The sequence below is a fragment of the Oncorhynchus tshawytscha genome, linkage group LG04, assembly GCF_018296145.1.
Source record: "Oncorhynchus tshawytscha isolate Ot180627B linkage group LG04, Otsh_v2.0, whole genome shotgun sequence".
Classification (NCBI taxonomy): Eukaryota; Metazoa; Chordata; class Actinopteri; order Salmoniformes; family Salmonidae; genus Oncorhynchus; species Oncorhynchus tshawytscha.
The window spans coordinates 68,373,510-68,396,899 of record NC_056432.1 but is presented as its reverse complement, the minus strand read 5'-3'; the positions used below and the strand labels follow the sequence as shown (position 1 = coordinate 68,396,899).

At 41.7% G+C, this 23,390-nt stretch overlaps 1 protein-coding gene across 1 annotated transcript; it reads right to left on the bottom strand.

Annotated features, from left to right (window-relative positions):
* Nucleotides 1–240: 240 nt before the first annotated feature.
* LOC112249287 (CD81 antigen) lies at nucleotides 241–22,747 on the bottom strand. Its single transcript, XM_024419093.2, has 8 exons — nucleotides 22,497–22,747; nucleotides 12,679–12,793; nucleotides 3,810–3,907; nucleotides 3,618–3,692; nucleotides 3,247–3,366; nucleotides 2,993–3,091; nucleotides 2,808–2,891; nucleotides 241–2,682 (listed from the first exon to the last, which is right to left on the bottom strand). The coding sequence occupies exons 1-8, from the start codon at nucleotides 22,560–22,562 to the stop codon at nucleotides 2,620–2,622; spliced, it is 720 nt and encodes a 239-aa protein (XP_024274861.1). The 5' UTR covers nucleotides 22,563–22,747; the 3' UTR covers nucleotides 241–2,619.
* Nucleotides 22,748–23,390: the final 643 nt, after the last annotated feature.

Sequence of the window (23,390 nt, the reverse complement as noted above, 5' to 3'; positions counted from 1 at the left end):
ATACTTTTTTGCCCCACTGTAATTAGGTAACCAGGAAATGTATTTTTATTGAATTAGGGTGAAGAAAGACGAGCCTGGTTCTCTAGCCTAGAATAGAAAACACTGCCACATAGGGCCTACCTGTCAAGGATATGTTAAGGACTTTAACAACTCACGTACTATACAAGATGTGAAAACGACAGGTTATTCCTTATACCAATAATGAATAGAGAATAAAAATAAAGTAATGGACATCATGCATTACTTGTAAAATACATTTAATCCCTTAATACTTGGGCAACAAAACCAAAATCTAAAACAGGAGAAAGGGCACAGATTTGAGTGGCAGTGGGCTATTGAGTCTCAGTCACTACATTGTGTATAGTGTTTTTACAGTAGGGCAGTGACATAGATACTAAAGAGAGACACTCTTTTGCTGGCATTGTTCTTTCACCTTTGTGTTGTACAGCATATACAGCCATGTTGCTTATCTTCCCAACCTTTAGTAACTCAACTGATTTCTCAGTCCAGCACACTGCCACTGAAGCCGACACCCATGTCTTTTGACAACGTACCAGACAAAATATCACAATGAAAGGCATAGCTACATTGTCTTTACATGGTCATTAGTACAATAATATATAGCTGTACATGATACAAGACACTTAACCATATATCAGCATAGGCATTATGTGTTAACAAGACAAGGTTTTGGTTGGCTTAGAAAGCCATACTGTCTATTATGTAGGACTACACAAATGATGGAGTGAGTATGTGTGAGTGTTTAAGTGCTTATGTGTGTATATAGGTGAATGTTAAGGGCCTGGTTCCATTTCAGTCCCTAGCCCATACCCCTTCCGTGTTAACAGATCTGAAAGGACTGGATGGGTGTAGATAATAGGGTGATAGCTCCACCTCGCCCTCTAATGGATCAGATTCAAATCTGTGAACTCTGAAGATTGAAATGGGGAAGCTGAAGATCGAAATGGAACCAGTAAGAAGTGCTTTGCAGTTGAGCAGGCAACCAAAGTCAAAGTGGAGCAAGAATGTATGACAAGAGCTCCCCCTGGCTTTGGAACCATAGCAATGGAATACCATGAAGCATCACAACAGGTCTGCCCCTAGTGGTGGGTTGGTCGTTGACTTGACTTGTTGACATGGCCAGTATTTGACTTCCTGACACACAAACACAAACTCTTACAACTGCATGGTCAGTGGTATTATACAGTATCATCATACAGCACAGATACAACATTGTCCGGCATGTCCCAGCATAATAAGATGTTTGACTGTCAGTATAACAAGCAGGCATAAAAATGATTCTTTGAAAATAAACTAGATTTGTATGAATGGCTGAAGGTGGCGGTTTTTTGTTTTTCTTAAATAATTTTTTGCGTTTATGGCACCTGGTATTCCCAGGCGGTTTCCGACCAAGTACTAACCAGGTCTAGCGTATTTTTTTTTACCCCGTATTAGGTCCCTTGGCTCATCTCTGCAACGGGCTCGGGAGATGTGAAGGTTGAGTCATGCATCCTCCGAAACATGACCAGCCTACTTCTTATTACACTGCTCTCTTAACCCAGATGTCAGCTGCACCAATGTGTCAGAGGAAATACTGTTCAACTGATGATTGGAGTCAGCTTACAGGCGTCCAGACCTGTCACAAGGAGTAGCTATAGCAAGATGAGCCAAGGAAAGCCCCACCAGCCAAATCTTCCCCTACCCCAGACAGCACTGGGCCAATTGCGCGCCATCCTATTGGGCTCCCGGTCACGGCCGGTTGAGTCTGGGATCGAACCCCATGCTGTAGTGGCGCCTCAGCACTGCGTTTTTCCATTGCGCCAGCCTAGGAGGTGAGGCTGCTGTAGGTATGCATAGTACACAGCAATAGGTTAAGGACAGGACATTCAATGTAGTTTTACAGGAACAAGGTGTTGTTGGGGAGGATGGGACATTCCACTCATAAGTCTCAGAGGCATGGGGTCTCTTTATGGCTTGGATTGGTAGGTGTTATAAAAGCACATGGGAAACTATCACCTCTATTATCTTCGTTTTAGATGGAACAGACAAATCAATAGTATCCATTCACTGTTTCTTAGTGGTTGTTGTCTATGGAGAAAACTCAGGCAGACAAGCAGTTAGTGTAGAAACTTGTGGGGAGAAGGGATTCAATACATTACCCATGCTTGCCAGTCATAAAGCACTGCAAATATATACAGTTTATACATATACATTTGAAAAAAGATTGATAAACCAACAGAGTACAATGTTTTGGACTCCTCCAGCAAAGTAGCAATACTTTACAATTAAAACAAGATAATTCCAGGATCTGTACTTGTGTGTGTGTGTGTGTGTGTGTGTGTTTAAATACCATGCCAATGTAAACCTCAACATTTTGTACAGACTAACATTAGTCAAAATACTGAACAGGGATCGGTGACAGACAAGAATAGTTGGTACTGCATTATCAAAAACTGTGTGAGAAGATTCATTTTTGATCTTGTACAACTGGCAAAATTGGCAAGCAACTATTTGAGGAAGTGACAGGCTATAAAAACAAAAAAGGAAGATAAATATTTTCCTTCAGTCATTGGCTAGTATCTCCAGAGGTCACTAGCCCTTGCTTCTTTCCTCTGGATTTTAGTACACCGGGCTGTTGCGGATCCCACAGCACAGGACCATACTAAAGGTCATCTCAAAGATCTGACAGGAGAGAACAAAGAAATGAGAGGGGCATTATGGGTCTCTTCATAGAGATGCCAAGGATCCCTTATCTTGTATGAGCTACACTTCCACACAAGCTACATCCTCTCTTTCATAATACTCACCATAATAATAGCAACTATCAGGGCAGCGATGCCAATCAGGTAAACCTTCTCGTTAAAGAGCTCCCTGATTTTTCCATGACAGTCCTGTCAAACAAAATAACACATTTGAGTCTAAATTGGATTTTGTGGCGTATGCACTATATAACCAACATTCTGTCCTCATAGTTGGCCATAAGAGTACTTACTGTAGTGGAAGCGGAGACTGACTTGGGGCAGATGTCCGTTAAACCTTGGGTGACTAACGTAGTGAACGGGTTGCTGATGCCCCTACCACAGCATTCCAACTAAAAGAAAAAGGCACGTGTTAGTGGAGCTTTATTAGTGAGATGTGTGTCTGTGTTTGGATGTTGCTATGAGATTCACTTTGTGTGTTTAAAAATCAGCATACAAGAGAGTTTTGGACAGTTATGCTTTTAGTTTAAGTATGAGCTTGACTTACCGTCTCATGGAAGGCCTTCAGCACAGCAGCTGCAGCCTGTTTTTTGTCCTGGTCTGTTAAAGTGGTTGCTACAGAGTTGTCGTACACATTGTCATAGAAGGTAATCAGCTCTTTGGAAATCTACAACCAAAAAGGACAGGATGTGTCTGGTCAGGTTATGACAGATATGGAATGCTGAAGGAATAACTGAATGTAGTTATTCCGCCCTCAGTTACTTTGTCATGATCACATTAGAGCCACACTATGACATCATCAATGGCGTTTAACTATCATGTAGTACTGTATGCTACGCTGTGTTTCAATATACATTTTGTTTTTGTGTGTGTTTCTGTGTTTCTGTGTGTAAGATCAGAATTAGTATGTGTCCTCACCGAATCTTTGTGCATGAATCCAAAGATTCCAGCTGCCACCTCACAAGCGAACAGGATCACCAAGCAGGCAAAGAACTGGAGGAAAACACAGCCATTCATTCAGTGGACAATTTAGGGGATAGCCGGGAATGGGCTGGCTAGACCACATACAAGTGACTCTTTGCTGCATGGTGTTCTGTCTGTATGACTCACTGTTCCAAGAAGACACTGAGACTCCTGAATGGCACCATAGCAGCCGAGGAACCCGACAACCATCATCACTGCGCCAACAGCGATCAGGATGTGAACACCTAAAATAGATAGGAAGAGAGAATAAACAAAAGACAACTTGGTCAATAGTCAATATTCTACAGAACATTGCTAGTGTATTTACTCCTTTTTGATAAGTGCAGTCATCTTAACCATCACCAGGTGGCATGAGTTGGTGTTATTTATTTAGCATGTTTTAATTCTGCCTAAATATGGAAACTTTGCAGTTATTTACACAAGGTGCTTGGCTCTCAATCCAATGCAATAAGCATTCATGTCATGTCAAGACGCATCCAAACATTGTAGATAAATGTTATTCTTATGAAGAACATATGGCATAAGAATTGAAGAGAATGCAGGAGTGGGGAAGGATATTGTTTTCAGTTGAAAGGTTTATAATATATCAAAGTCGTCTCTCGCCAGGCTGTGCATGTTTTGTTTTTACAGCTCCTTGGTGTGGTCAGATTTCATCAGCCCCTCCCATCATGCCTTGTGTTCATCCATCAGATGCTCAGACAGGGCTAGCATGGTAACCATGGAAACCCAGGGTAGCTCTACTGACCTTGGTGTGCTGGACTGATTTTACCCATAAATTCAATCATAAAACCTGCGCTTAGAAATTGTCCCACTATGCATTTAATGCCTAGGGCCTCACACTGAATGTCAATCAGGGGGTTTAGGTGATATTATACACTTCCTGTGACCTCCTCATTAAACTTTAGTATGTGGTCCAGAGCAACAGTTGCCTGAGCCACCACTTCCCGAGGCACGTAACATTATTGTTCAGTTCTGTTTCTGTGACGACAGCCCTGAAGTTTTGCGGGGATAGTAGGCCCGAGAAGATAGGGCTGGTGTGAGGTGAGCTGTGTGGCACCCATTTATCGTCTGAACAGTGAATGCAGACAGGGGTAGAAATGACTGACTGACCACAGACAATATGTTCATTTTTAGCTCAAGAAAGTCATTTTGTTGTGCTTTAGTTTACAGGCCTCTTCTCTTTCTTGTCCCCTTTCTTTCTCAGATAAATTCAGTTCATGGGGGCTTTATGCAAAGTATTACAGTACCAATTTTGATAAACCAACTTGGGGAAAAACACATCCTTGCTCGAAACGCTATACTGGGCTTTTAGTAGGGGTACTGTATGCCACTGTCTCCTATGATCTCTCCCCACCCATCATCCTTAAGACCTCTACCCACGCCCCACAGAATACACTGCTATCCCATCCCTCTACTCTGTCCTTGATAGATACAGGGAGGGGCCCGGTCACGATTTGGGTTCATGTTTTTTTTGTCCTGTATAATGTAATCGCAAAGCTTATTGGATTCTCATCCTCTCCCATCCCCTCATATTCCAGTGAAGGGACAAAGACGGCCAGGACAGCGCCTCTCTCCTGCCTGCTCGCCTGGCTCATTTAAAAATCGATGGCATGGAGGCTGACCAAGTGCTCCTTCAATTTCCTTGATTGTGGCTGTGCGGCGGGGGGAATTGAATCACGGATGGGGAGCTTTTTACGAGCGCTGCTCAGCCATCCCTTACCATGACATCAGAATAAAACAGGGGCGTGACCGGCATGTTTAGCAGTGGGTCGATGCAGTATCACACCCTTCTCTCTCGTTCCCTTTTCTTTACCACTTGTTTGAGCTATATCCATCCGTTCATGCATTTGACCAATCTATGCATTCTCAACAATGTATTTCCTTTCATCTATATACAAGTTCTAAAAATGTTGCTCTGAGAGTAAACTGGTTGGCTAAAACCAGCCGACTAGTTTGGAGGCCTCAGTTGGGTAATCCAAACAGCCTCAGAGGAAACTCAACATTTTTGTCTTTGTGACCAAGGTGCTTCCTGTGGTGAGCAGCAAAAACATGTTTTTTTTCTTGTGGCAAGCGGTGGCACTGATGACACATGGTACCTCTAGATTTCATAAGACCAGAGTTTGAGTCATCCGTCCTACCCACTTGTGTACTAGTGAGAACATGGTTGCTACCATAAGACATAATTGGATACCACTAAATTAGAGGGAAGAGTGAACAGAGCCTACACAGTCTTTCCATTGGGAAGAAAAGGGCATTTCAACCAAAGTAGATGTTTTTATTATTACCAAAAAATGTAAAATGTTAAAACACAAATAATGTGTAATTACACAAATATGGTGAAATAGTGTAGGCTTCGGTCTGAGGTAAATAGTCTTTCTTCCGGTTGATTAATCAAGAGGTTCCAAACATCAGAGCCCCTGATGTGACCTACTCTGACCTCACTAACAGTGGATGAATGGTGACCAACACTCTCAGACAAAAAGGTGCTATCTAGAAACTAAAAGGGTTCTTTGGCTGACTCCATAGTGGAACCCTTTGAAGAACCCCATTTGATTCCATGTAGAACCCTTTTCCACAGAGGGTTCTACATGGAACCCAAAAGGGTTTTACCTGGAGCCAAAACAGGTTCTCCTGTAGGGATGGCCGAAGAACCCTTTTTTCTAAGACTGTAGTGCCCTGAAGAGACCCGGGGCCCATTCTAAGGATACTATTCACTATTTGCCTTTTGTTCATATCAGTTGACTAGTTCAATTATTATAGGCACGGAAGAATATTCTGAAAACTGCACTACGTCAAGTACTGTGTGTGTTAAATCCTTCAGGTAGAGAGAAATAATACACAATGCTTCAAATGGATCTTATGTTTATTTGAAACACATATTGTTCTTGGGTGCATGACCAAGGATATACAGTACAATGGATTTCCACCGAGTTTTCACTGGTCATTGCTTGTATGGAAATTATATGACAAACACAGGGAGAAGTGCTGACCACACCCAGGTCATCTAGAAAAAGGTTGACTCCTGACCTCATTGTGTTTCAGTTCTTGTTTTATTCAAACTATTAAAATCGGTCTTTCTGGAGGATACACTTTCTTTGCGTGTAATAAACACTAAACTTGGAGTTAGATTCCAATGTACACTATATAGGCTAGTTACCGATAATTGTGTTAAGTTTAAATTCAATATGCCATTCTAAACTTATAAAGGTACAGGTGTGTCGTGAGCTCCGCTACCTCGTACAAAATGAAAAGCCACTGCTTATGTCACTATTTGAATGCGTCTTTGGCTGCGGAATAACATGTAGAGGCTGTACCAGCCTGTGCACATGAAAACTGATACAGCACTGTGGTACTGGATAGTATAGTACTCTCCAGAAAAGTTGTGTGTCCATGTGCATGCGTGTCTGCACGCCTGTGAAAGCTAATGCAGCTGTTAGTCTCGTTAAATCTCTGGGCAACGCAGGACACGCTAGATAATATCTAGTAATATCATCAACCATGTGTAGTTAACTAGTGATTATGATTGATTGTTTTCATAAGAAGTTTAATGCTAGCCATCAACTTACCTTGGCTTACTGCATTCGCCTAACAGGCAGTCTCCTTGTGGAGTGCAACGAGAGAGGCATGTCGTTATTGCGTTGGACAAGTTAGCTGTAAGGTTTCAAGATTGGATCCCCCGAGCTGACAAGGTGAAAATCTGTCGTTCTGCCCCTGAACAAGGCAGTTAACCCACCGTTCCTAGGCAGTAATTGAAAATAAGAATGTGTTCTTAACTGACTTGCCTAGTTAAATAAAGGCGTAAAAAAAGAGAGAATTTTGCAAATCAGCGCCCAAAAGTACCGATTTACGATTGTTATGAAAACTTGAAATAGGCCCTAATTAAATCGGCCATTCCGATGAATCGGTCGACCTCTAAGATGTACAGAGCAAGATAAAAACAAGAGGATTGAGATGATACAGAGAGTGTTTTGTCTCTCCACCTCCCTACCAAAGAGAAAAGAAAGGAGGACAGAGGGAGGTAGACAGAGCTGGAGAGGAGGAAGGAGAGTGCAACACAGATGTTAAACACAAACAGATGGGGACAAAGCTGAACTTCAGTGGAAAGTAACGGGCTAGAGGGGAAACTTTCTCAAGAAGAGGGTGGGGCAGTATGAGGGAGGAGACTGCTGAGGAATTTTTTCCTTTCATTTAAAAAGAAAAGCAACAAGAACCATGCTCTGAAGAAAAAAATACTTTATGTAATGGGCAGGCTGTGATTATTACTCCTTTTTGTGCTGTGTGTACGTTAATGTCCCTCTCCTGTTCATTTGTTTTTGCACGTTTCAAACAAGCGAGTAAATTGTTGAAGGACATACAAACCCAGTTGCTGAAAAACAACCACAGTCTCTTGGTTTCTCTTAATCATCTTTGAAGTGGCTAGAGAGAATACATGTCAAAATAATGCCCTGAAAACATCCACAACATCATTGGAAATCCCCTGAGGATGGATTGTGCTCCAATTGGCTACTGTTTATTAGATCAGCATGGACATTGTGCATCAAGGCTAAATGGCTGTAGTTTCTTCTATTGCAAGTTCACTTCCCCCTCCATTTGACCTCCTTCCTTATTGCGATATCTGTTTACCCTTCTGACCTGAATTCACAAATGATAAAAATGAATGACATAACAAGGAAGATGATTCATGAAGCCAATTCTGAATGCAGATTTTGAACGTTGCAGCTAGTGAAAGTTGAGGTCAGAGAGGACGTTTATGAAGGAAGTTCACCGCACAAGGAAGGAATTTCATGTGGAGTATACAAAAGGGAGGACAAGTTTGACCCCCTGAGTAGCAGGACAAATCCCTTGCTGATGTTAGTAACCTCAACGTAGTCATACAACCACAGCCAACCACACAGTATCTGATGGTGAAGTGTGAGTGATGCCACACTAGAGCTGAACATGACAGAGGAGTGCATCTGTGGGTCATATAGTGGAACACCAGCTTTTTAAGACATGCAGAGTCCAGACTCTGGAAGCAGTTCAGTGTTACATAAACCATCCAGGCTCCATTACTGTTAAATAATATCTCTACTTAAAGGACATTATCTAGAGGAAGTGGTAGCGAGAGGTATGAGCAGGAGTGCAAATTTAGACTCCTGGGGCAGGGGTGGCGTTAATAAACATCTTCTGGCATCTTCTCCCCTCATGGGTGGGCTTTTACTGGAATCGATCAACAGAAAAGTAGACATAGTACCGTGTGTTTTCTCTCACTGGGTGTTTAATGGACCAGTAGAATTACCCTCTTTACCGCTCTCCTCTGTCCAACCTCACAAGACACGAGAGGAACCCGAGTACCACCCAAGGCCTGACAAAGTTACATTATTTCAGTGTGTTTTTGTTGTTGTTGTAGTTAATGTAACATTTAATCACACTTATTTATTTTAATTTGAGATCTGCTCTCGTTCTCCGTCCCTCAATATGGGTTGATTGCGTAATGTAAGGTAATGTGGGTTGTGTTGAAAATGTGGTTATAGGTCAAAGGCCTATATGTTTGTCTTTTCCTGTGAGGCTGGGTGTCTAACTTCCTGTGCACACCACAAATGTTCTTGCTCTCTGCAATACAGTACTGTGTTGTGGTGAGGCGCCCAGTTCCATCTGAACATAACTTAGTCTCAAAACATTTACACTTTGGACCAGAATTGTTCAAACATCATACACTGGATCTGTACTCACTAACAGACCACTGGAGCAATAAGCAAGTACACTTTCCCAGCTAGAGATTGTGAAAGTTAAGGGTAAGTTGCTTTTAGAACACAGAGCTACTATTTCAAAAGTTCCAATGAATCAACATCGATACAATATCACCAATTATCAAGCTATGACAAGCATGATGAAATTGTGTCCTTACTTGCTTATTTTCCAAATTATAACATTTTTACAGTATATGTCCAATACCAAGATTTGATTTACTTCACATTTATTTAAATAGGACATGGTGACAAAGTCATTACAATATAGCAATTAAACACTGGATTGGTAGAATGTGCAGAAGATGAATGTGCAAGTAGAGATACTGGGGTGCATTGGAGCAAGATAAATAAATACAGTATGGGGATGAGGTAGATTGGATGGGCTATTTACAGATGGGCTATGTACAGGTGCCGTGATCTGTGAGCTGCTCTGACAGCTGGTGCTTAAAGCTAGTGAGGGAGATATGAGTCTCCAGCTGAGAACTGGAAGGAGAGATGGCCGAAGGAAGAATTGGCTTTGGGGGTGACTGGTGAGATATACCTGCTGGAGCGTGTGCTACGGGTGGTTGCTGCTATGGTGACCAGTGAGCTGAGATGCAGTTGTACAGTAGCAAGGCTGCAGTACTTCCTACTGCTACTCTCACAAAGCAGATCAATAGCCTTATGATATCCCCTTGCACAGAGGTGGACAAACTACAATCAGGCCACTGTTGGATGTCTAAAACTAGATAGAAAGTATTTGTAGAAATTATAATAGGCCTATACATTTTAAAATAACTGTCGGCTTTATGGCCCCCAAATTAATTTTGACAAACAACTTAGGGGGAAAAAATAAATATATATATTTTTAAATCAATTATGTACGGCCCTCTTGAATTTCAAAGTCCCGATGTGGCCCCCGAGACTAAAAGTTTGCCCACCCTTGCCATAGCAGGTATCGCTATCTTGGCTGTGCAACCCCTTCAGTTGTCCCCAGTCATCAATGGCAACCCACTGAGCTGGGACAAAGGGGGCTGTGTCCATGGAGCCCCATGAGGTCATGGGTCAAGGCCTGCCCAGGCCATTACAGTGGAATTTCCCATCACCATCCCTTCTATTCCAACTTCACAGACTATGTCCTAAATGGCATCCTATTCCTTTCATATTGCATTACTTATGGGCCCTGACCAAAAGTAGTGCACTATGTAGGGAGTATGGTGCCATTTGGGACACATCCAGTCTCCGACCTAACGAAACACACAAAATGGAAGCTGATAATATATATGAGCGACCTACTAGTGTCCCTTCCACTAGCAATGTTGTACTACAAGAAGAATACAATAAACACTTTCAAATTCATGCACAAAGTGAGTGGGGTAATGCGTTCCTCTAATAGACTATTTCAGGATATCTTAATGAGTCTTCACTTTGCCGGAATTGCTTAATTGTTGAGACAGTCGCATTCAAAGATTTGAAGTTTGTCTTACATTTGAAGCTATGCCTTGTAATGACTGGGAATTTACAATATTGTAGATGATTATAATGTCATGCATTATACAGTTAGATATCACTTGAGTAAGATGGATGTTAGTAGGCTGATATCTATGTTAATAACGTCTAGTTAATCATGACAGGCGAATGACCACAGTAATAAAATGGAGGGCTTTTGTCTCTTATAAAACAACAATTAACCTTGTGTAAAATGCACAAACTCTACACAAGGCTGTGTTTATCATTGTCTTACTCACAAAAATTACTTAGAAAAGTGCTTTGAATGATTTTAATGTCGTAACCTTAAAGAGAAGATGTGATGACAACAATCAATTACTCCCTTTCCTGTTGCTATTTAACAAATGCCTCTTACAGAACTTGGTTTCTAAGAGCCACGAGATTTCCATTAGGTCTGAAATATAATCATGGTCAGCATTATGCCAATATCCCTTTAAGAACAGGGAGGGAAGAGGACTCAGAGAGAGAGGCCTAGTGAGAGACGAGGAGTAGTGGGGGGTGAGACAGGAGAATATCAAAGTGGACATAATAGTGCAACTGAAAACCTGATCCACTTGGTGTGTGGAATCATTGTCATGGTCAGAAAAACAGACAGTTGATCCTCTCTGGAGAATTTTCCAAGCCTCTAAAACATGTCAAGGCCTTAATGTAGGCTAGGAAAATGACAACATAAAAATGATGTTTACAGTTTTCAGAATAAGAAATGTGTGTGCGCACTCAGCAACAGTTTCCCAACAGAGATAATGCATAAGCACTGCTATGGATTCTTCTATTTGAATTCCACCCATACTGTTACATGGGTAATGACTTAACGCAGGATATGGTGATGACAGAGAATGTTTTATTTGGCTGGTCTGTTGTGACACCTTCGCAACACATTCGGGGTTAGAGTGCTGCGACCCTTGCTTAGGGTGCTGTTGGTCTTCTTTCAGACAGAAATAAAGACCTCAGCTATAGAACATAGTTAGCAGCTGGGTGTTATGGGCTAAGAATAATACCAGACGGGATCTCCCTTTTTAGTGCAATGGGAAAATCCCTGGCAACCTCAGTCCAGAATACACACATAGTGGACTGCCACAAGAACGATATTATTCAGTGAATTGTGAGGTATAAACCCAATACTACTGTCGCAGTACTTGTACTAAACAAAACTCCCAAAATACCTTAGGGTACTACACCTGTAAATGTTTGGTAGATACACAAGTCTTATTCTATATGTGTGGGTAGTAGTTGTCTAAACAAAAATATTGGATAAACATTGCACTGCTCTCTGGAAAAACATATTTCTTGCTCAACATCTAAGCAACATATGCTACATACTTCCTGATAACACTGGAGACCTATCATTCTGTAAACCCCTTCATAAAAAGGTTAACTGAGGAAATGTACAATTCCTCACTGATGGCATTCATTTTTCCAAATGAACCCACAACCCTGATTGACAGAAATCAAATGAATCCCCATTTTGAATCATTTAAATAAATGACTTAAGTAACCCTAAAGGAACTCCCATTACGTTTGATCACTTTGGCCATACTGGTAGAGAAGTGGAACCTGCCATTTAGAAAACACTGAGGGATCAGTGGAGCATTGGGATACTGTTTGTTCTGCTTGACCTTGTCCCTTAGCACTCCAGGGGAGTACAACGACACAATGGACCAGGTGTCAAATAGAGAGAACCCAGCTCACAACACCATGTTTATAGCACACATATTCACCATGTTAAATGCATGGTACAGTATAGTCTGACGACAAGGAGGGAGAGTTAAAGTACTTACTGTTTAAGAAGGTGGTTGGTGCTTGTTGGCCGTCAAACTTCAACTCTAGCAGGCTGCTGGTGTGGCCGTCATGTCGAAGCCACAGAGCCACGCCCAGGACCACACCTCCTGCGAGCTGGACAGAAGAGAGGGAATGAGAAAATTGGAATAGACACATGCACTCACATAGAAGAACCAACATTAATTGACCTTGCATAATTCACTTTGAAGCCTTATTTTGTTAAGTGTAGCAAATAGAACTTCAGTGTTGTTCATGTTCTTTGCCGACTGAACATAGTCACTTCCACCACCCTCTTCTCCAAAGCAACAGTGTCTCTGCCTAATCTCCCTGCCAATGTAGGTGTCAATGGTGATATTGATGCGGTAGCACAAAAAGGGGCTCTGAGGACGACACCTTCACTGGACCAGCACACACCATCACCACCGGTTCCGCATCTTGAGTGGGGGCCGGAGAGCTGACCTGAGGAGAGGCCTTGCATGCGAGGATGCATCTATCATTAGTAATGTTTCACAGTAACATGTCAAACTGACCCTTTACAGAAATAGCTCGCCACAAGGTTAGAATATGACTCAGCGCTAAAGCCGACCTGGCCCCGAAAAGAGTATATAAGGAGAGTGCCTTCCTTAAGAGGGCATGATAGTGCTACTTGACTTATCACCGACAGACAGCTCGTGATACTTCAACGATCATCAACCTAAAAGGTAATATCTGACTTTCATACTCTAGAACAATTGTATCTCTTGACTTCTGAACGAGACATACTGAGACAACTACCCTCCACACTCCTCGTGCTGAATAAATCCACCTCCTAACCGAGGTGGGTGAATAGCAACAGTGGTGTTATAAGGGGTTGTCTCGAACCGTTCTCTTCACTAATCAGTAAATCATAGTACAAACTTCTAGTAGGAGAAACAGATACTAAGTGATTGGATAACACTCTGGAGAAATTGTGAGTGGAAGAACATACTCTTAGGGGACCAACCAGGTCAACGTGCGCTAAGGTTGACGGTTAGGAGGTGGATTTATTCAGCACGAGGACTGCTTGTTGTAATACATATATAAGTAATTAATAGTAGTAAGTGTTTTGATGATTGTTGATGTTATGGATTAAGGACAAAGAAGAAACTGTAATAACGTGTACAACTGTGTGACTTGCAAACAGTGAATAAAAAGTAGAAACTAGACCCAAAACCATAGGGGAGAGAACGCCTCTGATACTCCCGTTCTAGGGGAACAAGTCTAGTTTCTACACTAAAGACAATATGATGGTTTGGACAGAATAATCATTTTATTGCAACAGGTATCCTCTGTATTAATATTCAAGCAGTATTAACCGACGGGTGTAGGCATTAAATCGTAAATCATTTGTCTAGATACTAGAGTGATTGGGAACCCTATAAGAGCAACGGCGGGTGAAGAGTCTACTCTTTGGGAACCCTATAAGAGCAACGGCGGGTGAAGAGTCTACTCTTTGGGAACCCTATAAGAGCAACGGCGGGTGAAGAGTCTACTCTTTGGGAACCCTATAAGAGCAACGGCGGGTGAAGAGTCTACTCTTTGGGAACCCTATAAGAGCAACGGCGGGTGAAGAGTCTACTCTTTGGGAACCCTATAAGAGCAACGGCGGGTGAAGAGTCTACTCTTTGGGAACCCTATAGAGCAATGGAGAGTTGAAGAGTCTACTCTTTGGGAACTAAAGATGCCTGGTAAAGGTACTCTAAGTCTGACACAAAGGTGCCGTTAGGCACAAAGGTGCCTAACGGCACCACAAAGGCTAATCTCATTATAAAAGGGCAGGCTACATAACCAGGCCAGTCCGGCGGGCCTGTGAGTCACCTGTTAGCCGGGTGACATAAGAACTTGAGTGAGACGAATTGGGGTACCTCAATGGTCTTCTAGCAAAATCCCCCACCGCGACAATATCCCTGTTACTCCATGCTTTACCTAAACTGACAACTTTTATACAGCCCAGGTTTCTATTTCAGCAGTGTCTGGTTTCTCCCTGAATTTGGATGAACAGTGAAAAGCATTTTCTACCATAGCCTCCATTTTGTCTCTGAGAATGGGAGACTACTTGGCCCCCTGTCTAGTGCCTCTCTAGAAACTGCAAAGAGCTGAAAATAGGAGGACAGAAGAAGTGGGGAAAGTGAGGCGTTATTCAAAGATTAATTTCTGCATAAATGTTTTATTCTATTCAGCCGTATAGCAGCTGGGGACGCCAAGAGTGGATTGGTGTTGACAGGTCTTTACGGTTGCCATTAGGATGGAGAGCATTGGTGCTTTGGTAATTAATCTACACAGCACCGATTCTGCCGCAGCCCCAACAAACACAGGCAGCACAACTCTGACTAAGGAATGTCCAGACAAGTGGAGGACAAAGGAGGCCCTGCTCACCCACCCACTCCCCCAGAGTCTTGTTAGCCCCCTGCCCTACCTTATGATAAGAAAGCACAGCCACATCTGTTAACAGCTGCATAACAACACAGAACACTGGAAGAGATCACCACCCCACCTTCTCTGACAGTGGGATGGTGGCTGTAATGCTTCAGATGAAGAGAGCTTTCACTAAGGCTTCCTTGTACCTGGAGTCAGGGTCTCTACAAACTACTACTGTACCTCTGCCCTGCAGTTGGTAAAATCCATCTGACTGGACTTAACTCCAAAAGGTTTATTAGGTTAGTGAAATGTAATATATCTAACTCATATCTTCCCTGCAGGAATATGTTAAGACTTAACCTAAGTTAGCTGTATATTAATCATGGTCCCTCTGGTTGAATTCATTCCTGAAAATAGCCTCCCCTACCCAGCCTCCCTTCTCTTCTCTCCTCCACATCTCCCTCAGAAAGCTTCATTCCACCGCTGAGGCTCGCTGCTGCCTGGCAACCAGATCAACACCGCAGCCTGCCAAAGGGTGAGGCCCCTGAACGGTTGCATTCTGGAGCAGCCAAGAGAGACGTCTGCACAGTCATTTCTTTGGGGATTTTTGTAATTTGGACATGAATATACTGTATCTAGTACTTGAGACAGACACAGACCCCGAGAAACAGTTAAGTGTACATATATTACATTAATATGATACTGTATCATACAATGTTTAATATAAACTTGTTATTAACTTTGTTTTCTCACAAATGGAAAGAGTCCATACTTATTTCCAAATTCTATATTGAGGCCTAATGGTCCCATAATATATAAAGTAAAAACATTCCTTAGGTGTTGCTATGGAAAAACTATGAATAAGAGCAGTGGATGAAGTCCAGTGTCTGGGAAGGCAGGCCAGTTCTCTGCAGCTCTATTGTCACCCTCCTCTTTTGGGAGTCTTCCCTCGCTGTTGCTGTTCCCAGTATGGGCAAGGGCCGCTCTGATATCCACTGTAGACACACTATGAGCCCCCCCGCAATAAGTCAGGTCTCATCTCTTTTCCCTCGCCTTCCCAACAGACTGGCCTGCGAGCAACCTGCAGAGACAGGTGGCTGCATGGGGAAAATAACAAAGGTAGCATGTGTCAGTGCACAGTCAGTTTGCTTCCACGCCAGGGGGTCTCAATGAAGAAGGGAAGTTTGGACTCCTTTTCCTATCAGGACACCAAAGCCTTATGAGGGCAACAGAGATATTCCACTGTGTTTTATTCTCTGTGTGGTTTCTGCGGCAAGATTCCACTGTAGGATGTTAAACAGTTTGGAAAGTATTTCATGGTTCTATCCCAAGTACAGTGCTTCTTTCCATTGCCTCCTCCCATCCATGTACTGATCAAGCCCCAATCTACTTAGAGTTGGTTTTATAGGCTACAAAAAAGATGTCACCACAGACAAGTCACTGTTCCACTAACATAATTATTAGGTAACAAAATGTTTATACAATATTGTTACTATAGACATTACAAAGATACGACAGTTGTGAGCATTCAAATCCAATCCATTATTATTAATATTATCAAAGTGGTACGAGGCCAACCAACCAAGTGACTTGCAAGTGAGTCTTCTGAAAATCTCAGGGAGACCATCCAACCATTTCATAATATTAACCCTATCAGATAAACTTAATCATGTCATTTCCATGTTAGCTAAAAAGTTAAATTCACAGAAAAACGATACACCAAAACAGCTACGATCTTCAAGTACACATCATGAACTGCTTATCTGACTTCCCTCAACTCTTGCCTGAGAAAGAACATTTTCAGCATGTTCAGAGTTCGAGAGATAAATGTGTCACTTATCTGTGTGAGGAAGTCCAGTACATGTTCTTCCTGTACTATGACCGGCAAACACAACATAGTATACCTCAGTGCCAGAACCCCACTGTGTTTCCCCTTTGCTGTATTAGAACTGTATCCTGATTAGAGGTCGACCGATTATGATTTATCAACGCCGATACCAATACCGATTATTGGAGGACCAAAAAAGCAGATACCGATTAATCGGGTGATTTTTAAAAATGTATTTGTAATAATGACAATTACAACAATACTGAATGAACACTTATTTTAACTTAATATAATACATCAATAAAATCAATTTAGCCTCAAGTAAATAATGAAACATGTTCAATTTGGTTTAAATAATGCAAAAACAAAGTGTTGGAGAAGTAAAAGTGCAATATGTGCCATGTAAGAAAGCTAACGTTTAAGTTCCTTGCTCAGAACATATGAAACCTGGTGGTTCCTTTTAACATGAGTCTTCAATATTCCCAGGTAAGAAGTTTTAGATTGTAGTTATTATAGGAATTATGGGACCATTTCCCGCTATACCATTTGTATTTCATTAACCTTTGACAATTGGATGTTCTTATAGGCACTTTAGTATTGCCAGTGTAACAGTATAGCTTCCGTCCCTCTCCTCGCTCCTCCCTGGGCTCGAACCAGCAACACAATGACAACAGCCACCATCGAAGCAGCGTTACCCATGCAGAGCAAGGGGAACAACTACTAGAAGGCTCAGAGCGAGTGATGTTTGAAACGCTATTAGCGCACGCTAAGTAGCTAGCCATTTCACTTCGGTTACACCAGCTTCATCTCGGGAGTTCATAGGCTTGAAGTCATAAACAGCGCAATGCTTGACGCACAACGAAGAGCTGCTGGCAAAAATGCAGGAAAGTGCTGTTTGAATTCATGTTTACGCGCCTGCTTCTGCCTACCATCGCTCAGTCAGATACTTAGATACTTGTATGCTCAAGTCAAATTATATGCAACGCAGGACACGCTAGATAATATCTAGTAATATCATCAACCATGTGTAGTTAACTAGTGATTATCATTGATTGTTTTTTTATAAGTTTAATGCTAGCTAGCAACTTACCTTGGCTTACTGCATTCGCGTAACAGGCAGTCTCCTTGTGGAGTGCAACGAGAGAGAGGCAGGTCGTTATTGCATTGGACTAGTTAACTGTAAGGTTGCAAGATTGGGTCCCCGAGCTGACAAGGTGAAAATCTGTCGTTCTGCCCCTGAACGAGGCAGTTAACCCACTGTTCCTAGGCCGTCATTGAAAATAAGAATGTGTTCTTAACTGACTTGCCTGGTTAAATAAAGGTATATTCAAAAAAAAAAAACAAGCAAACATTTTTTGGCAAATCGGCACCCAAAAATACCGATTTCCGATTGTTATGAAAACTTGAAAAATCAGCCCTAATTAGTTGGCCATTCCGATTAATCGGTCGACCTATAATCCTGATACTACAGAACTACATGCCTTGCTGCTGCCATCTGTCTGGGACCAGATAACATACCACCTTACTGCCCTAGCACCTCAGCTCTTTTTACTGCAGTCTAGTGAGAGGGCTATTTCTGCCACATGCCTTGTGTGCAGGGGGTTGTAAAATGCTTGGCATGCTGCTGCTGGTGGTGGGAATGGCTCAAATTCAGATCCTGTAAACCACGGGTCAGCCACCAGCCCCTTTCCACTCTACTCTGATTTATATTCTGAGAGACCCATAAGTCTTGTCCTTGGAATGCGGGTGTACAAGAGGACATTCCCTGGCATTGTTGAAATCAGAATTGTATTTGATATATCTCAATGACTTGTTGTCCCGGCTCAAAAGGCAATCCACGGGAATGAACAAAGTGATTCAAAGGTTTTCATGTGAAAGGATGTGTTCAAACTAAAGGTAATTAGATTAAATAGAGATGTATTTTTTTGCCAGCTTGTTCTTGAAGCCACCTGTTCAACATATGCAAAATGGCAAGGGTAGCAACCCCTAATCAACATTTTTGGGGGAAATGCCTTAAATTTAATTTACAATGACAATGCCTTGGGATTAATTACCCTTGAGAGATCAGAGAGTTGATGATATACATGTCCAGTCTAATGGATTTGGTCATTGAGCAAGCAAAAGACCTGACACATCAATCCATGCAACCACTTAAGCAATCATGAATCTTAAAATGAGTATCTCTCAGTCTCCACAGATGACTGCTATGCCACACCCCAGCCCCTACTATAATTCATCCTTTCCAACCTTCTTCATGACTGAGCCAAGACTCACAATGAATTTCACTCCCACATTACAACCCACATGCACAAGTGCGGGTCTTGGCTAGAGGTCGACCGATTATGATTTTCCAATGCCGATGCCGATTATTGGAGGATCCAAAAAAAGCCGATGCCGATTAATCTGCCGATTTTATTATTTATTTGTAATAATGACAATTACAACAATACTGAATGAACACTTATTTTAACTTAATATAATACATCAATAAAATCATTTTAGCCTCAAATAAATAATGAAACATGTTCAATTTGGTTTAAATAATGCAAAAACAAAGTGTTGGAGAAGAAAGTAAAAGTGCAATATGTGCCATGTAAGAAAGCTAACGTTTAAGTTCCTTGCTCAGAACATGAGAACATATGTAAGCTGGTGGTTCCTTTTAACATGAGTCTTCAATATTCCCAGGTAAGAAGTTTTAGGTTGTAGTTATTATAGGAATTCTAGGACTATTTCTCTCTATACCATTTGTATTTCATTAACCTTTGACTATTGGATGTTTTTATAGGCACTTTAGTATTGCCAGCGTAACAGTATAGCTTCCGTCTCTCTCCTCGCTCCTCCCTGGGCTCGAACCAGGAACACAATGACAACAGCCACCCTCGAAGCAGCGTTACCCATGCAGAGCAAAGGGAACAAACCACTCCAAGTCTCAGAGCGAGTGACGTTTGAAACGCTATTAACACGCACCCCGCTAACTAGCTAGCCATTTCACATCGGTTCCACCAGCCTAATCTCAGGAGTTGATAGGCTTGAAGTAATAAACAGCGCAATGCTTGACGCACAACGAAGAGCTGCTGGCAAAACGCACGAAAGTGCTGTTTGAATGAATGCTTACGAGCCTGCTGCTGCCTACCACCGCTCAGTCAGACTGCTCTATCAAATCATAGACTTAGTTATAACATAATAACACACAGAAATACGAGCCTTAGGTCATTAATATGGTCGAATCTGGAAACTATCATCTCGAAAACAAGACATTTATTCTTTCAGTGAAATACGGAACCGTTCCGTATTTTATCTAAGGGGTGGCATCCATTCCTCTAAATATTCCTGTTACATTGCACAACCTTCAATGTTCTGTCATAGTTACATAAAATTCTGGCAAATTAGGCATCCCAAACTGTTGCATATACACTGACTCTGCGTGCAATGAACGCAAGAGAAGTGACACAATTTCACCTGGTTAATATTGCCTGCTAACCTGGATTTCTTTTAGCTAAATATGCAGGTTTAAAAATACATACTTCTGTGTATTGATTTTAAAAAAGGCATTGATGTTTATGGTTAGGTACACATTGGAACAACGATAAGCACCGCATCGATTATATGCAACGCAGGACACAGATAAATTAGTAATATCATCAACCATGTGTAGTTAACTAGTGATTATGATTCATTGGTTGTTTTTTATAAGATAAGTTTAATGCTTGCTAGCAACTTACCTTGGCTTACTGCATTCGCGTAACAGGCAGGCTCCTCATGGAGTGCAATGAGAGGCAGGTGGTTAGAGCGTTGGACTAGTTAACTGTAAGGCTGCAAGATTGTCAGCTCGGGGGATTCGATGTGAAAATCTGTCGTTCTGCCCCTGAACGAGTCAGTTAACCCACCGTTCCTAGGCCGTCATTGAAAATAAGAATGTGTTCTTAACTGACTTGCCTAGTTAAATAAAGACTAAATAAAAGGTGTATAATTTGTTTTATATATATATAAAAATAAAAAAACATTGGCCAACTGTGTCCAAAAATACCGATTTCCGATTGTTATGAAAACTTGAAATTGGCCCTAATTAATCAGCCATTCCGATTAATCGGTCGACCTCTAGTCTTGGCACAGTCAATGATTTCTCACATGCAGTGTCCTGACCTAATCTGGGGTCACCCAAAGTAGCCTTGGGGATATGTTTACAAGAATAGTCCGGAGGTCTACCAATACATGTCTTTCTGATTGTTGTGGTTCTATACACGTTCTTAAGAATACTTCTGCCTAACCATCAATCAATAACATATCGCTATAATAAAAATATACATCTCAAGACAGAAGAATATGGAACGACCTGCAACAAACACTCAAACTGGACAGTTTTAACTGGATCTCTTCATTCAAAGACTCAATCATGAACACTCTTACTGACAGTTGTGGCTGCTTTGTGTGATGTATTGTTGTCTCTACCTTCTTGCCCTTTGTGCTGTTGTCTGTGCCTAATAATGTTTGTACCCTGTTTTGTGCTGCTGCCATGTTGTGTTGCTACCATGTTGTGTTGCTGCCATGCTGTGTTGTTGTCTTAGGTCTCTATTTATATAGTGTTGTCTCTCTTGTTGTGATGTGCGCTTTGTCATGTATTTTTAATCCCTGCCCCTGTCTCAGCAGGAGGCCTTTTTCCAGGCCGTTATTTTAACTGGCTTGCCTAGTTAAAAAATAAGTCTTCTGACGAAAATGTTATACTAGACCAATTTACACAAGTGAATGGTTCACACAGGGACATAAAAAAACTAAGGAACATTTCACTTCCACTAATGAAAGGATGGAATGAAAATCTGTTGGGTTTTGAAAAATTTGCATAAACGTTTGTGGTCTTTTTGTCAAAGTTTCCCTCCATCCAAATGAGTCATCCACAATTAAAGTTCCCCAATGAATCACAGAGGCAAAGGCATTTCTGGGGATTTACACAACGATTAACGGGCCACTTATAGTCAAACAAAAAATGGCAGAATTTAATCAAGTTCTTTGGAGGCAAAAACACTACTGAAAATTAGGGGTGTAAGTATGAGGTTACGGAGGGACAACATCGAGGTATTCCAATCTAAACAACGCCTGAAATGTGATCTGTAACCGAAAACGGACCACAACCTATGTTCTTAGTTCCTGCACAGTCATATTCCGGGCAATCATACCCTGCACTCGGTTATTATTTCTATACTTATTTTAGTTAGCAACATAATTTCGAATCTTCACATATCGTGACTGTCTGTTCCCGATGCGGTCCCTAAAATATGGCTGCTCTTCTACCCATATTCGCGATAAATAAGAACGCATCTCATATCGCCATACGGCAGCATAGGCTACGAGTCTAGGTCTATTCAAAAACAAAACCGCTATTTTTATTTTATTTGAATAAAAATATAAAAATTAAATAAATAAGACTACAACATCGGCAGGCCTATTTGGGTGAGGTTTTCCCCAGATCTTATACCTATTTGGCAACAACATCAACAAAAAAGACAAAATAAATCACGAACTATTTTTAGCAGGAAGAGGGGGAGGTTACTGCCCCTATAGACAAACAACCAAATGCTTGGCCAGTTAAAAGTCTATATTACAAGTAAAAAGTCTCACCCAGAAGATGAAGTTGAAGAAGAAAAGCATGTATTTGATACATTTAGTGCAGCCTTCGACTCCCATAGTTAAAGTATTCAGATCCCTTTCGGTGGTGAGGCGACGGGCAAGAGACACAAACCCAGGCGGTTTTTTAATGAAAATAATCCGATTTCTTTTGCCACTGGACTCTTTGTCGAGGTCGACGGCAACACCCAAATACTACCCGCCCCTTAAAAACTAGGTGGAAGAGACTCAGACTGCTCGCCAACAAGATATGTAGGATACGCAATCCTTTCACGTGACCCACCGCAGTTTTTTTTAATAAGCCTCTCTCCTTGCACAAATCGAACAATATTGTTGTACAACGGTGCCGCCTACCGAGAAAAAGGGGCATGGCAGTTTAGGGGGCTATGTCTATTGGGCCAGTGGGTGGGTTTAGGGCCGCTATTATACAATCATTGTTAGGCCTACTACAAGACCCTGAGTGTGCATAGAATCGACTTTTTTCTTCCATAGGTTTATCTGTGACTGGGGCTCCAGGTAGCATGGCATCAAACTGTTGGGGTCTGTGTTGTACTCAGTTTTGCATGTTTGTAGGCTAACTAGTTTAGGCTGTAGCCATTCACTTTGGCCTATAGAGAAGCTACATACAGGCTGCTGTATCATATGGAGTGATATTGCTATTGACATCCTGACAGGACAGGTTAGCTCAATTACTGAGAATTTGTAGTGCATGCATTTTTCATGTCTCATTCAAAGACCCAAATCGAGTCTTTACATTTGAAAAGACAAGTTCGAATACTTCCAGAATATGGCAATTCATCAAGTGTGATTTTTTGGGAAGCTATACCTCACAGTCACACCACATCTCTAGAAATCCCCACCAAATTTATATAGGATATAGAGCGCAGA

What these genes read in the sequence shown, in the direction of transcription:
- LOC112249287 (XM_024419093.2), bottom strand. Translation starts at nt 22,562, where the DNA reads ATGGGAGTCGAAGGCTGCACTAAATGTATCAAATACATGCTTTTCTTC. An exon ending in TCTTCAACTTCATCTTCTGG is followed by an intron (nt 12,794 to 22,496) that starts GTGAGACTTTTT and finishes TCTTCTGTCCAG; the next exon opens with CTCGCAGGAGGTGTGGTCCT. An exon ending in CAGTCTCCGCTTCCACTACA is followed by an intron (nt 2,892 to 2,992) that starts GTAAGTACTCTT and finishes TTTGTTTGACAG; the next exon opens with GACTGTCATGGAAAAATCAG.